The 14,207-nt window shown below is 43.9% G+C and overlaps 1 protein-coding gene across 4 annotated transcripts in view; it reads left to right on the plus strand.

The window, feature by feature from the left end:
- Nucleotides 1–11,509: 11,509 nt before the first annotated feature.
- LOC140420865 (gamma-aminobutyric acid receptor subunit gamma-4-like) overlaps nt 11,510–14,207 on the plus strand; it is a 559,891-nt gene continuing 557,193 nt past the window's right edge. For 3 of the 4 annotated variants that reach the window (XR_011946626.1, XM_072504962.1, XM_072504961.1), the window contains exon 1: nt 11,510–12,128. Coding sequence is in view for 3 of the 4 variants with exons in the window: in XM_072504962.1 (XP_072361063.1) it covers nt 12,076–12,128 (53 nt within the window). In the remaining variant the exon portion in view is untranslated. The remainder of the gene's footprint in view (nt 12,129–14,207) is intronic. The other variant, XM_072504960.1, reaches the window with a different exon arrangement.

Consider the following 14,207-nt stretch of genomic DNA (forward strand, 5'->3'; position numbering starts at 1 on the left):
TTATCCAGCACATTGAATCGCAGATACAAATGTGCGCAAGCAACCTCCCGGCAACGGACGATAAACTTGTTCTCATCAGAGAAGAGACGGACAAAGAACCCCTGCTGCAGTGAGTCATCTACAACCTCAAGAATGGGTGGTTGAAAGGGCAATGCCCTCAATTCGACAACGTCAAAGACGACCTAACCCTGGTCAACGGAATCTTGCTAAAGATGGACAGAATTGTCTCAACCACATAGTACTGCGGCAAATTTACGAGGGACATCTGGGCATAGAGAAATGCAGAAGCAGGGCACGACAAACCGTCTACTGGCCCGGCATCAACCAGGACATCACTGACATGGTCCTGGACTGCGAGACCTGTCAGAAGTTTCAACCAGCACAAGGTAAGGAGAAGCTTCAACAACATGACTTGGAAACCATTCCGTGGTCCAAGGTCAGCATTGACCTATTCTGAACGAATGGTTGCGACTACATCCTACTCATTGATTACTTCTCAAACTATCCTGAGGTGGTGAAGCTGTCCAACCTCACCTCAAAGACCGTCATTCAAGCGTGCAAAGAGACGTTTTCGCGGTATGGTATCCCAAATACTGTAATGAGCGACAATGGACCATGCTTCCACAGTCGAGAATGGATGACATTTGCTAAAGGCTACAACTTCAAGCACGTTACCTCCAGTCCTCACTACCCGCAGTCGACAGCAAAGTCGAAAATGGGGTACACATCATCAACAACTTATCCACAAAGCCTCGGACGCCGCCTCCAACATACACCTTGCACTACTATCGTACCGGGCGACTCCCTTATCAACTGGCATGTCACCAGCTCAACTGCTGATGAACAGGGACCTGAGAACAACGCTTCCGGCCCTACACCTGCCCAACCCAGATCACCTACCGGTAGTAAAAAAGATGCAACAGCTTTGTGACAGTCAGAAACATCACCGATCTGGACGCCCTATCCCCAACAGACACCGTCAGGATCGCAATACCTGATGGCGGGTGGTCTGCCCCAGCTGTCATCATTCGGCAGGCTGCGCCCAGATCCTATGTGATAAAACCGGCTGACGGCACTATACATTCGAAGAAATCGAATGGCATTTTGGAAAATCGTACGGCCACGACCAATTCCCCCTCCACTGCCGCCTGTTGAAGCACCACCTCAAGATACCATGAACCACGATTCTACCAGTCGTGACTCCGACACGACTATCAACATACCAGCATCTCCTCCGCCACCTCTCAGAAGGTCATCAGGGATGAGACGGAGACCCCAAAGACTGGACTTATGAACAGTTTCCCTCTCATGTCTACTGTATATCCAAGTCATGCATATCATCTTATTATCTTCAGTACTGTCAACCATAGCTACCATCACCACATTAGAAATGCACAAAAAAAGGGGGGAGATGTAATGATATGCAGACATGTAACCAATGGGTAATCAGAACAAGACCCAACCAATGGTTAATCAGAACACCCAGCGGTGGCATCACCACAAGAGAGCATCACACGACCACTATAGAAGACAAGACACACAGGTCCTCTCCTCCTTCCACTGGCAGAAACCTAGAGGGCAAGACGTGTGAAGTAAGCAGCACCGTCACACCACCACATGTGGTCGAGAGTAAGTTCACATAGTTAGTAGAGTGTACTGTGTTACTGGAGTCAGATCAGTAGAGTGTCAAACTCATTTAGGAGCTTTGCTAATTGCTCAGTAAATATATTCAACTTACCTCGAAGTCTGGAGTATTCTTCAGCGCCTACACCAAGTAGCGGCGTATGTTACTCAAAGTAACATAACAACACAGAGAGAATTCCTGGTCAGAAGTTGTTGAACTCAATGTTAAGACTAGAAGGTTGTAAAGTGCCTAATTCGAAAATCGGTTGTTGTTCCTCCAATTTGCATTGGGCTTCACTGGAATATTGCAGCAGGTCAAGGACAGACCTGTGGGCGTGACAACAGGATGTTGAATTAAAATGGCAATCAGCAGAAAGTTTGGGGTCATGCATGTGATCAGAATGATGATGTTCCGCAAATCGGTTACCTAGTCTGCGTTTAGTCTCCCAAATATTGAGGAGATCACATTGGGAGCGGCGACTACAGTGGACCAAATTGAAGGAGGTGCAAATGAAATGCTGCTTAATCTGAAAGGAGTGTTTGGGGCCTTGGAGAGTGAGGGGGGAGGTGGTAAATAGTGTTGCACCTTCTGTGATTGCAAAGGAAGTTGTCCTGGGAAGGGAAATGAGGAGTTGTGGCTGATGGAGGAGTGAATCAGGGTGACTCGGAGGGAACGGTCCTTGCGGAATAATGGAGGTGGGGGTGGGGGGGGGGGGGGGTGGGGTGGGGTGGGGGGGGGGGGTTGCGGGTGGATGAGTGGAAAACTGTTTAGAAGTAGAATCATTCTAGAGTGGGTGGAGCTGACAGAGGATGATACTTTGAATGTGAAGGCTGGTGGGGTGAAATGTGAGGACAAGGGGGACCCAATAATGGTTCTGAAAGAGGGAGAGAGTTGAGCGCAGAGATGTGGGAGAGTGGTTGGGCACTTTTAAGGGCCCTGACAACCACAGTGGAGCAAAACCCTCACGAGGATCACGGGGAAACTATTGTTGATCTCCCCACGGAGGTTGTGAAGTACGAGCTTCCCAGTTAGGGGCTGTGGGCAACAAAGCTTGAGCTCATTAAAGACTACACGTAAAAGCTGGCCCAAGCAGGGCCCACAACAAGGACTAGATTGGGAGAGAGTCACTGCCATGGGCAGAGTATTGTACATCGTTCAATAAATCCTTATTCCACAGACACTGGCTTCCTCAAGTTACTAAACTGGCGATGAGGACCAACGACAACTCCGGTCTCGCTTGTGAAATTGCCAACTGTACCGGATGATTACTACCCCGAACCGTGTGGAAATAAAAGTTCAAGATGTCACTGTTCTGTAAGCTGGACGGCACCGATGCAGGCCTGGAAGACGAGCTAGTATTCTGAACACATGAGGCATTTCTTCCAGGCTAATGGTATTTTGAGGGAAGACAGTCAGAAAGATATCCTCCTGCCTGTGGGGCCCTATCTTTTGGAATTATAAAAAGTCTCACTTAACCCGCCACACAGGATTCCAAGTCATTTGATGAGCTGGTCGCATTGGTAGCTGAACATTATGACTCTAAACCTTCCGTGATCTTGCAGCGATTTTGGATTAATATGGCGACGCGGTCTCCAGGTGAATCAGTGGCTGACTTCTCGGTGACCTGCCTTAGGCGACTGGTTGAGCATTGCGAGTTCAGGCCGTCCCTCTCCGAAATGTTAAGGGATAGGCTGGCTTGTGGAATAAACAACACAGCCATTCAAAAGAAGACGTTAGCGGAGCCCACCTTCAACTTAAAATGGGCCATCATATTGTCACTGTCCTGTGAGCATGCAGAGGAAGGAGTGCAGGAACTGTAGGGGTCCATGGACTATGGCGGCCATAGTTTGGCCCACCTTCCATTTCAAACTCCCATTGCAACACGGGGCAATGCCGATCACGCCAGATCTCAGGGCAACCCAGAGGAACTTTTGCAGCCGGGCCAAGCACATGGGAGCCACCCGAGACTGACTGGGTACCTCCTCTGAGGACAAAGGGGAGAGCCAACCATATTTCCCAATGTGCGGCTGGAGGACAGGTGATGTCCAGAGGAACCAAATTTGGCGCAGAGAATATCATCCAAGACAGCCGGCTAGATCACCGCATGCCAGGGCCTTGCACGTGGACCCCGGATGAGGAGGGGCAGTAGGATGCAGCTGAATTGCATCATGGCACCAAAAGTAGTGCCAATGTGGGTCACATTACAAGTAAATGCAGCCTTAATGGCCATCTTTGTAGATCCATTCATTCAGGTTCTCTGTAGTTTATGAATGCAGAATCAAAAAAATACGTTTGGCAAAATAAAAGAAGAGGGAAACACAGGTAATAAACAGGAAGGATTCTTGCTAGGTGTAGAGGGGTTAGACGTCCATTGCAAGAGGAGGCGGTTAGGATGAGGAACCAGGAAATTGTGATATGATGGAAGACATCAGAGGAATTGTGAATGGAGGTGGGAAGAGACTGGACAAGAGAGAGATAATGAGGGGGAGGTAGGAAGTCTAAATTTGGTTCACAGTTCATGTATCTAAACATACAAATGTGGTAAATGATGTTTATGCGATCCAGATGAAGGTAGGAACATGAGAATATGATGTTGTGGTTGGGTAGGACTTGGTACTAAATATTCCTGAATCCAAGATGTTGAGGCGTTGGAGGAAGCTACAGAAAGAAGGAGTGATAGCAGGAGAACATTACGATGTTGGAGAGAGAGAATGTCCTGGAGAGCTCAAAGAGAATCAAGAAAGAATGGGTAGTATTACACTACCTGATGTATTCTATAGTGGGAATAAATTTGCAAGGGAATTGCAGAGAAGTGCATAAACTATAACACAGTAATCACATTATCCTAATATAGACTGAGATAATAATAATATAAAGGGCAAAGAGGGGGAAGAGTTTCAGAACTGTGTTCAGGAGAGTTTGCAGGAGACTTTTCTTGATATGATACTCAGCCTATTGTACATAAACAATTGTGATTATGGCACTCAGTGTTATTGTATATAAACAGTGTGATATGACTGTCATGCGAGAGTGCCTTTAAGAACTGGATGTTTAAGCAATGTACCTTTAAGAAAACAGTGATGTCATAGAATGGGTGGAGCTCAGCTCAGGTCAACCATTTTGCAGGTTTTTAATTTCAGTTTTGAAAAGAACCTGGCTGGTTTAGCTGAGAGCAGTTTAAAAGTAGAAAGCCAGTTTGCGACAGTCTCTGCCATTCTACAGAAAAAATATATATCCTTGAACCTGATGTGATACTGTTTAAAGGTGTTAAGTCTCTTGGAAGTTTGAAGGAACATTTTAAGGAATTATTTACTGTTGCAATATTTTCTGAGTTATCTTTGTAGTAAGGGGTGTTAAGAGATCCAATATTTATTTAAGATGTTAAGTTGAGTTCATGGAATAAACCGTGTTTTGTGTTTAAAAACCCACGTGTCCATAATTGTAATCCCACGCCTAAGGAAAAGGACGTGTGCTCGGAAAAGCAACAAATCCATTAAACGGAGAGGTTGGCTGAACTCCATGATACATTTTGGGGTTCTGAAAAGCCTCGCCCATAACAATTGGGGGCTCGAGGGGGATAAAAGTCTATCTATTGGATTAGCTTTGTAAACATAAAGACAGTGAAGGATTGTTGCTTTTCCGGTGTGGTATTTTAGTTTAAGTGGGGAGAGTGTTATGAACAATGGCTCTTTCAGAGGCTCAGAAGTTTTTGGGGGTGGAGAATGTTACACATAGTACCTTAAAGACAGAAATGAAAAGCAGACTGTTAGAATTGGCAAGAACATTGCAGTTCACATTACCTGACAAAATGCGAAAAGATGACGTAATTATGCCAGTGGTTAAGCATTTAAAGTTGCCTGAGATAGAGTTTGACTCATTGGAAATGGCAAAAATTCAGTTGCAAATTAAACAAATGGAACATCAGAAAGAATTAAAGTGGCTGGAACACGAGAGTGAGAGAGAGGAAAAAGAAAGAGGAAGTGAGAGAGAGGAAAAAGAAAAGGAGAGACAAGAAAGGAGAAAATAAAGAATAGCCCCAGCAGAACAAAAAGATAAAGAGAGGGAGTTTGAACTTCAGAAAATGGTCATGAAATATGACAATCAGTTAAAATTGGCAGACGCAAAGGGAAACATACAGTTGGATGATAGTGATGAGGATAGTGAGAAAGAGCGTCATAGTCGAAGGCTTGATGGGAATCTATTTAAATATGTCCAAGCATTGCCAAGGTTTGACGAGAAGGAGGGAGAAGCCTTTTTCATTTCATTTGAGAAGATAGCTAAACAAATGAAATGGCCACAGGGCATGTGGGTATTACTGATTCAAACAAAGCTGGTAGGTAGAGCTAGTGAAGTGCTTGCGACACTACCGGAGGAGGTATCTGGAACGTATGAGGAGGTGAAAAAATCCATCTCAAGGTGCATATGAGCTAGAGCCTGAAGCTTACAGACAAATGTTTAGAAATTTAAGGAAAGAATTTGGTCAAACATACATGGAGTTTGAAAGGCTCAAACAGAGTAATTTTGATAGGTGGATAAGAGCTTTGAAAATAGACCAAATGTATGAAGCTCTCAGAGAAATTATACTTTTGGTAGAGTTTAAAAATTCAACTTCTGATGTAGTGAGAACTCATGTGGAAGAACAGAGGGTTAAAACTGCGAGATTAGCAGCGGAAATGGCAGATGATTATGAATTAGTTCATAAATCAAAGATTGGTTTCCGATATCAGTTTGGTGAGGGATAGAAACTGGGGACATGAGAAATACTCAAGTGGTAAAGGTACAGGTGATCTGATGGGAGACAATAAAGAGGGTGTACCTCCGATTAAAAAAGAAATCCAGGAGGGTGGAAAAGAAATGAAAAGTTTCAAATTTTTTCACTGTAATAAACTAGGCCATGTAAAGTTACAGTGTTGGTGGTTGAAAAAAAGCACTGGGAAGGCTGATGTGGTAAAACAGGATAAGACAGTGGGGTTTGTTAGAGTGGTCAAGGAAAGCCCAAGGGAAGCGATGGAGGTGCAAACGATTGTACAGCCTGTTCAAGACGTAATTGTTAAGAAGGTGCTAGATGTCTTTAAAAAATTTACTTGTGTGGGTAAAGTTTACTCATGTGTATCAGGAGGAGCGGGTAAAGAAGTCCCAATTTTAAGAGATACAGGGGCTAGTCAATCTTTAATGGTAAGTGATGAGGAATTATGTAGTTTGGGAAGAATGCTGCCAGAAAAGGTGGTGATATGCGGAATTCAGGGTGAGAGGAGTAGCATTCCATTATATAAGGTAAGGTTGGAAAGTCCAGTGAAGAGTGGTGAAGTGGCAGTAGGAGTAATAGATAAACTATCTTGTCCAGGAATACAGTTTATCTTGGGTTTATATAGCTGGATCACAGGTGGGAGTGATGCCTACTGTGGTTGATAAGCCAGTGGAAAACCAGTCAACTGAAGTGAAGGACGAATATCCTGGGATTGTTCTGGATTGTGTAGTAACAAGGTCGCAAAGTCACAGGTTAAGACAAGAGGAGAAATCAAAGAGTGAAGATGAAGTTGAAGTGCAATTATCAGAAACGATTTTTGATCAGATGGTTGAAAAAGAACAAGAACAGGTGGAGGATGAGGCGGATATTTTTAGTTCAGGAAAATTGGCAGAGTTACAACAGAAAGATGTAGAAATAAACGGATATATCAGAAAGCATATACGGAGGAGGAATCTGAGCGTATACCAGAGTGTTATTACCGTAAAAATGATGTCTTGATGAGAAAATGGAGATCTGTACATATGCCGGCGGATGAATATGGGCAGAAGTTCATTAAGTAGTATTGCCGGTAGGGTATAGAAAGGAGGTGTTGCAAGTTGCACATGAGGTACCAGTGGGAGGTCATTTGTGAATAAGGAAAACGCAAGCTAAAATCCAGAAACATTTTTATTGGCCTGGACTATATAAAGATGTAGTTAAATTTTGTTAATCACGTCACACATGTCAAGTGATAGAGAAACCTCAAGCAGTGATAAAACCCGCACCCTTAACCCCCATTCCAGCATTTGAGGAACCTTTTACATGGGTCCTAATCGATTGTGCAGGACCGCTTCCTAAAACATAAAGTGGGAATCAATATTTTTTGACTGTAATGGATGTGTCTACTAGGTTTCCAGAGGCCATTCCAGTACGTAATATTACAGCTAAAAGGATTGTGGAGGAGTTACTTAAATTCTTTACTAGATATGGACAACCCACAGAAATTCAATCGGATCAAAGAACGAATTTTACTTCAAAGTTATTCAAAGAAGTTATGGATAGCTTAGGAATAAAACTATTTAAATCAACTGCGTACCATCCAGAATCGCAGGGAGCGTTAGAAAGGTGGCATCAGACATTAAAGACAATGCTGAAGGCGTATTGTCAAGATTCTCCAGAGGATTGGGATAAAGGAATTCCATTCCTATTGTTTGCAAATAGGGATGCACCTAATGAGTCTACCAAATTTAGTCCTTTTGAACTAATTTTTGGTCATGAGGTAAGAGGACCACTTAAATTGATTAAGGAGAAATTGGTGGGTGAGAAATCGGAAATTACACGATTGGATTACGTGTCAAATTTTAGGGAACGATTAAATAGAGCAGGTGAATTGGTTAGACAACATTTGAAAGTTGCACAAAATGTGATGAAACGGGTAGTGGACAAGTAATCCAAAGTTCGTAGTTTTGCCAGTGGGGATAAAGTTTTAGTGTTGTTACCAGTGGTAGGTGAGCCTTTAAAAGCTAGGTTTTGTGGACCGTATCAGATTGAAAGGAAATTAAGTGAGGTGAATTATGTGGTAAAAGCACCAGAGAGAAGGAAGACTCACCGAGTGTGTCATGTGAATATGCTTAAAAGGTACTTTGAAAGGGAAGGAGAGAAAAAAGAGGTTTTAATGATTTTAACTCAAAGTGACGAACCAAATCAAAATGACTGTGAATGTGACATATCTCAAATGAAATTGGAGAATGAGGATGTTCTTAAAAATTGGGATGAATTGTTAAGTTACCTTCCAGAGGAAAAATGAACTGACCTGAAAGAGTTATTGATATCACATGGGCAAGTTTGTGGAGATAAATTGGGAAGTACTAAAATGGCTATACATGATGTGGATGTGGGAAATGCTGTTCCTATCAAACAATATCCATATAGACTTAATCCTTTAAAATTGGCCCAGGTTAACAAAGAGATTGAGAGTATGCTTAAAAATGGGATAATTGAAGTGGGTTGCAGCCAATGGAGCTTACCCATAGTGATGGTACCTAAACCAGACTGTACCCAACAGTTGTGTGTGAACTATAGAAAGATGAATGCAGTTACAAGAACGGACTCTTATCTTATCCCACGTTTTGAGGATTGCATTGAAAAAGTGGGACAATCCGCTTTTATTTCCAAATTGGATTTACTTAAACTTACTGGCAGGTACCTTTATCCGAAAGGGCAAAGGAGATTTCAGGATTTGTGACTCCAGATGGTATATACCAATTCAAAGTTATGCCATTTGGCATGAAACACGCCCCAGCCACATTTCAATGGTTAACTAATACAGTAGTTTCAGGATTACCCAATTGTGCGGTATATATTGCCGATCTGGTAGTTTTCAGCCGGACATGGAAAGAACATTTAAAACATCTTCTGGAGTTATTCGATCGACTTCAGGAGCCGAGTGTGGTGATAAACCTAGCCAAAAGTGAATTTGGAAAAGCCCAAGTCACTTTCCTTGGCCATACAATCGGATAGGGTCGGTTGGTCGCACGGGATGTGAAAACGAAAGTTATTGGGGCGTTTCCGATACCCTCGACACGACGGGAAATAATTCAATTTCTTGGCATGAGCGAATTTGATCGAACATTTGTGCAAGAGTTTTGTAGCGTGATTGCTCCACTGATGGACTTGCTGAAGAAACGTTTAAAAATTTCAATGGACAGCGTAGTTTCAACATGCATTTGACTGCCTGAAAGCTGTGGTAACCGATGCTCCTGTATTGGAGAATTGCAAGGGACTCTGTGATCAGATTGAACTGAAGTATCTAACTTTAAAGAGAAATGCTGAGGCGTAGAGGAATGGATGGACCATGCAGAGACTTTCTTGTTCGAAGAGACTGTCAATCGAGAAGGATTTTGGTTGGAGGAAGAAGGACGAAAACAAAAAAAGGACTATATTATTATACCTGTTTGAGTGTGTTGTTTTTTTTTAACCGTTTTTACTGTGTGCATTTCTTAATTGATGGTGCAAAGGTGAAAAATGAAACCATCTTGAAGTTGATGGTTTATTTTATTTTCTTGGGGGGGACGTGTCATGTGAGAGTACCTTTAAGAACTGGATGTTTAAGCAATGTACCTTTTAATAAATGGAGCTGATCGAATTACTGAAGTGATGTCAGAGGGTGGGGGGAACTGAGCTCACTTCTGCTTTTTTGAGTTTCAGTTTGAGAACGCAGCTGGGAGTGTCTGTGTGTTTTGCTGTGAGCTGCATGAAGAAACACAGAGCTGGTCTGTTGATTTCTGCAATCCAAAGACTATAAAAATATTGAATGTGCTCCTATTTTTGAAGGTTAGAAGTCTTTTGGATGTTTAAAGGAACAGTTTGAAGGATTATTTAGTGTTGTAGCCTTTTGGGTTTATGAAGTAATGGGTGTTAAGATATTCAATGTTTGTTTTAAAATGGTTAACATGAGTTCATAGAATAAACATTGTTTTATTTTTAAAAAAACACTTGTCCATTTCTGCTTTATCACACCTGCACACCTGGAGAGTACGCCGTGTGCTTCCCACAGCACAATCTATTAAAAGTTGTGGGTCGGTTGAACTCCATGAAACACTTTGGGGTTCTGTAAACCCGGACCCATAACAATATCCAGTGTGATATGACACTCAGTATTGTTATATCCAGTGTGATATGACACTCAATATTATTATATCCAATGTGACATGACACTCAATATTATATCCAGTGTGATATGACACTCAATATTATCATATCCAGTGTGATATGACACTCAATGTTATTATATCCAATGTGATATGACACTCAATATTATTATATTCAGTGTGATTTAACACTCAATATTATTATATCCAGAGTGGTATGACACTCAATATTATCATATCCAGTGTGATATGACACTCAATGTTATTATATCCAATGTGATATGACACTCAATATTATATTCAGTGTGATATGACACTCAATATTATTACATCCAGTGTGATATGACACTCAGTATTATTATGTCCTGTGTGATATGACACTCAATATTATTATATCTATTGTGATATGACCCAATATTATTATATCCAGTGTAAGATGGCACTCAGTATTGTTATATCCAGTGTGATAGCACACTCAATATCATTACATCCAGTGTGATATGACACTCAATATTATTATATCCAATGTAATATGGCACTCAATATTATATTCAAAGAACAAAGAACAAACAATCAGTGTAATATGTGCACTATGTTATTATGTTGAAGCAATGGAGTGATTATTTTAGAGCAATGTGCACATCACAATGTCTAGGTGAGTTCGCTCTCCCAGGAGAATGACTCGCCCACGACAACAAATAGTCGAAATTTGGGTGCCTGTGGTCCACGATTTCCTGTCTATTAATTCGTAAAATTACTCCTTGTATTCACAAAGCAAAGCTAGTCAGAAGATGATGGAACAGCCCTTCCCCACTGACCCCAGCTGGACATGGTATTGTCCTCAGCTCCCACACCAGGGTAGCGGTCAGGACTCTGCAATGAGAGGAGGCAAATTCTTAGCGCCAACGCCAGTGAAACTGACCCTCAGGAGGATGCTGCAATTTCACCTGGAATAGACGCCCAGTTTGGATAAGGACGCAGTCAGTCCAGACCTGGGCTGGGGAAGCAGCCGCGGAGGCATCCCAAAATCAACATGAACTCTCTCTGAATTTTCTGGAAGCATTCTCAGTGACGGGTTCGCGACATTAAAAAAAAACGCACACACCAGGCAACGTCAGGCGGAGAAATGCAGAAATAAGACAGACGTGTAATCCTTTCCTCACAAGAGTGAGCAGAGAGAGGGGGGCATTCAGACCTCTCTCTGCACTTGGTGTGAGGATCCGGGGGGGAAACAGAGATCAAAGCAAAATTTAGAGGACCTGGGAATTCCGAAGGACATATTTTAGAGTGGGAAACTGGAATTTAAACAGAAACCATTCAAAAAAAAAAACCACCAAGCGGTGAGTCGGAAACATCTGTAATTCTTAAGTCCTATGAGGAGGAAAAGAAAACATTCCTGCTGAAACAAAGTTGGTTTCCCTGGCGAATGTTGGACGGTGATCCGTGGTGTGTCAGAGACTGTTCTTCTGGCGATTAATTCCTGTTTGTGTTGCACTCGTTGAGATTTGGACTGGAAGCCAGTCTGTGATTTGTTGAGACATCAGAGAGTTTCCAGCTTGTGGACCAGGCCAGAGATGTCCCCTAAAGTTTTCATTCTCCTCTGCCTTCAAACGGCCATTCAAGCGAGGTAAGTTCTCATGGTGTGTGCGTGTGTGCAGTTTGTGTGTGTCATCTCTCTCACTCCCTGCCTCCCTCTGCCTCGCGTCTCTCTCTTTAATGGAACTTTCAGTTAATATTGCTGAAGAGATGATGGCACTGGTCCCTGACTTCTCCCAGCCCCCTTTTCCCGATGTCTGGGTCGGGCCACTCTCGTCCTGGAGGGATCTCAGTTGCCGGGAATCAGCAGGAAGTGCTGGTCAACTTCAGGCGATGGACGTCTTAAAGGCACAGGTCCCTCCAAAAAGATGCCAGTCAGGATCTCGTTGTGATTGGTGGCAAGCGGGTTCAGTCTGCAGACTTTCACAGTGCTGGGTGTCCTGTTTAACTCTGTTTTTTAAATTAAAATCAAAGCAGTAGTCCCATTGCTATGGTCACGGTGAGATGGGGGGCTTTGATTTGAAACCTTTGCCTTGCATGCCCTTTTTAGGCAATGCTGCTTTCCAAGTTCAAGATCTCCCAGTTTTTACCTATGTTACATCGTTACATAGAACATACATAGAATTTACAGTGCAGAAGGAGGTCATTCGGCCCATCGAGTCTGCACCGGCTCTTGGAAAGAGCACCCTACCCAAGGTCAACACTTCCACCCTATCCCCATAACCCAGTAACCCCACCCAACACTAAGGGCAATTTTGGACACTAAGGGCAATTTATCATGGCCAATCCACCTAACCTGCACATCTTTGGAGCGTGGGAGGAAACCGGAGCACCCGGAGGAAACCCACGCACACACGAGGAGAACGTGCAGGCTCTGCACAGACAGTGACCCAAGCCGGAATCGAACCTGGGACCCTGGAGCTGTGAAGCAATTGTGCTATCCACAACGCTACCGTGCTGCCCACATACAATGCAGAAGGAGGCTATTCGGCCCATCGAGTCTGCACAAACCCACTTCCACCCTATCCCCGTAACCTAAAACCCCTCCTAACCTTTTTGGTCGCTATGGGCAATTTATCATGGCCAATCCACCTAACAAGCACATGTTTGGACTATGGGAGGAAACCGGAGCACCCGGAGGAAACCCATGCAGACACGGGGAGAACGTGCAGACTCCGCACAGACAGTGACCCAGCGGGGAATCAAACCTGGGACCCTGGCGTTGTGAAGCCACAGTGCTATCCACTTGTGCTGCCATGCTGCCCTTTTTTGATCATCTTTCTGAAGATACAATCGTGGAATCCTGCAGAAATGATGGAGGCCATTCGGCCCTGTTTGAAAAGACTGTCCAATTAATTCCTCTCCACCTGTTCTTTCCCATAACGCTGTGAATAAAAATAATCTTTATTAGTGTCACAAGTAGGCTCACATTAACACTGCAATGAAGTTACTGTGAAAAGCCCCTAGTCACCACACTCAGGCACCTGTTCGGGTACACTGAGGGAGAATTCAGGATGTCCAATTCACCTAACAAGCACGTCTTTGGGCTGTGGGAGGAAACTGGAGCACCCGGAGGAAACCCACCCAGACACGGGGAGAACGTGCAGACTCCACACAGACCCAAGCTGGGAATCGACTTTGGGACACTGGTGCTGTGAAGCAACAGTGCTAACCACTGTGCCACGGTGCTCCCTGCTCCAATAATGTGTCCAATACCCTTTTGAAAGTTATTATTGAATCTGCTTCCTTTTCACTGGCAGGCAGTGCCTTCCAGATTAGAAATATTTGCTCAGTATAACTAATCCTGCTTATTGCTCCTCCTGGTCTTTTGTTAGTCACCTTAAATCTGTGTCCTTTAATTGCTGTCACTGTACCTTCTGCCTAAAGAAAACACTTTGGGTGGGATTCTCCTCTACCTGGCGGGGCGGAGGGCCCCGGCGCCGAGGAGTGGTGTGAACCACTCCGACGTCGGGCCACCCCAAAGGTGCGGAATCCTCCGCACCTTCAGGGGCTAGGCTGGCCCCAGAGTGATTTGTGCCCCGCCGGGCGGCGGGGAAGGGGCTTGGCGCCACGCCAATTGTCGCTGAAGGGCTTCTGCCGGCCGACGCGAGTTGGCGCATGCGAGGGAGCGCCAGCGTGTGCTGGCGTCATCCCAGCACATGCGCAGGAG

The sequence above is a fragment of the Scyliorhinus torazame genome, chromosome 5, assembly GCF_047496885.1.
Source record: "Scyliorhinus torazame isolate Kashiwa2021f chromosome 5, sScyTor2.1, whole genome shotgun sequence".
Classification (NCBI taxonomy): Eukaryota; Metazoa; Chordata; class Chondrichthyes; order Carcharhiniformes; family Scyliorhinidae; genus Scyliorhinus; species Scyliorhinus torazame.